The 2,160-nt window shown below is 60.1% G+C and overlaps 1 protein-coding gene across 1 annotated transcript; it reads left to right on the top strand.

Annotated features, from left to right (window-relative positions):
* Positions 1-651: 651 nt before the first annotated feature.
* Positions 652-1,132, top strand: LOC128276737 (uncharacterized; the record flags this gene model as incomplete). The annotated part of the gene is made up of 1 exon (XM_053015197.1): positions 652-1,132. A coding segment is annotated over one exon (481 nt), but the record flags the coding sequence as incomplete, so codon positions are not given.
* Between the last annotated feature and the right edge of the window lie 1,028 nt (positions 1,133-2,160).

The raw sequence follows: 2,160 nt of genomic DNA, 5'->3' as shown, positions 1-2,160 counted from the left end.
GGGGCACAGGAGTACTGCCACAACAGCACCCTATTACACCAGTTGCTGGGGAAGTTGCCCATCTCGCTGCAGCAAATGTGGGTGATGCAGTCGCCTGGAGAGGCGTCGAACCTTACCACATTCAGCCGATGGCTGTACGCGACAGCAGAAACCCTCAGCCCCCTCTCCTGGACACAAAGCAAGGACTCACCGCCGGAGATGAGATCGGAGAGTCAGGCCACACGCCAGGGACCGCTCCCCGCTCCCAGAACGGCCTCACCAAACCGCACGCCCACTCCGCCGGCAAATACGTGTGCCGGTTGCGGAGGGGTATGCCGTGCGGTAGATCGATGCGGCCGCTTCATCAACACGAGCATAGAGGACCGGTGGAAGGTCGCCAGGGCGAGTCGCCTGTGCTTCGTTTGCCTGCGTCGGCATAAGGGCCCATGCACAGCTCGGTCATGTGGCAGCCAGGGGTGTACGGAACAACACCACGCCCTACTGCACCGCGAAGGAACGCCTACGGTGGCCACCGCTAGCGAGCCGTCGTCAGCCGCAGGAGAGCACGCAACGCACTGCGTTCAAACCTGTGAGGATTGCAATGCCAGCCCCCGGTTTCGGTACCATCCCGTCACACTATACGGTAAGAGCGGACCGGTTACGGCAGTGGCCTTCGTGGACGAAGGGTCGTCCTTCACGCTGGTGGAGGACGGGCTCGCTGATGAACTCGGCCTCGAGGGGCCCAGCCAGCCCCTACACCTACAATGGACGGGTGGGGTCACTCGCGTGGAGAAGGCATCGCGCAGCGTGACACTGACGGTGTCGGGCAAGCTACAGGGGCACCAGTATACTCTGGCCGGAGTGAAGACGGTGCGGAAACTGGACCTGCCGGAGCAATCGCTCGACGGCAAAGCCCTACAAGCCCATTACCCCCACCTGCGGGGCCTGCCACTGGACACGTACTCAAATGCCCGCCCAAGACTCCTCATCGGAATTGGGCACCTTCAAGTAGGGCTGGTAATGAAATGTCGAGAGGGCGCAGCAAACACGCCGGTAGCGGTCAAGTCCCGCCTAGGATGGACCGTCTGTGGAGGCACCAACCAGAGGCAGAACGTAGTAGCAGCTCAGTCTCGGAGTGACGAAGGCAACAACGGTGATGGAGCGGACGAGTCTCCGAATCATCCATTATCGGCGAGCGGTTCACCAACCTCGATCATCACGACGTCGATCGCATCGTCGGAGACGGACCACCGGGGCGGTATCAGCAGTACCGGGACCGGCAGCCTGGCTGGTCTGGATGTCGGCGGGGGTGATGACGCGATGGCCGTGGCGAAGCGGGCGCAGCTGGACAATGCCAGTGGCGATGGCGATGGTGACGCGGCAGGAAGAGATGCGGTCGGAGGTGGTGGTGATCCCAACCACCCGAGCGGCGGAATGGTCCTTGGCAACATAGCGCTGGTACAGGTGCAAGCGATCGTTTTTTTTTTTTTTTTTTTTTTTTTTTTTTTAAACATTGAGTGTTTAGTGTATTTATTTTTAACATTACATAACACTTATACACTAAACACAGCACAACTTCACCCCCCCTGGATTCGGCCTCGCGAGGTTCTATCCTTGGGGGGGCTGCTTAGCTCGACGGTCGAGCTATAACGCCTGGCGCCTGGGCGCTTGTGCTCCTCCTCCTCAGCCCGTTTTCACGGGCGGGGTTGCGTTGCCCGTGTTGGCCTCCCTCGGTGCGCGTCCCATCCAGCGCGCAGCACCTCCATTATTTCCCGGCACCCCCGAGCGATGTCTCGCCACCTCTCCGGGCTGGCGAGAAGCTGCTCCCCTAGCGTGCCCGCCGTTATGCGGCCCCAAGCGATCGTGGCGGCGTTCATTGTGTCTATCTTTGCGTCCACCATCGGTTCGATCATGAGCGGCGAGTTTGTCTTCGACTATGCTATGCTGCTGACGGCGTCGAGCATGTTTACGGCGACCACTTCGCGCTTCGTTCTCGACTTCGTGCGCGTGGCTGCGATTTTACTGTCCACTAAGCTTAAAATGAACCCGGACAATCTAGCGACGCCGTTAGCGGCTGCCATCGGTGACGTGGTAGTAATAGCCGATCCCAAGCTACCCCGAAACAATACCCGGCCCGGCAAGGGCATAGAATTAGGGATGCCCGGCGAGGGCATAGGCACG

This window comes from Anopheles cruzii, unplaced genomic scaffold, assembly GCF_943734635.1.
Source record: "Anopheles cruzii unplaced genomic scaffold, idAnoCruzAS_RS32_06 scaffold02306_ctg1, whole genome shotgun sequence".
NCBI classification, from domain to species: Eukaryota; Metazoa; Arthropoda; class Insecta; order Diptera; family Culicidae; genus Anopheles; species Anopheles cruzii.
The sequence above is the reverse complement of the archived record's forward strand: the minus strand, read 5'-3'. Positions and strand labels throughout refer to the sequence as shown.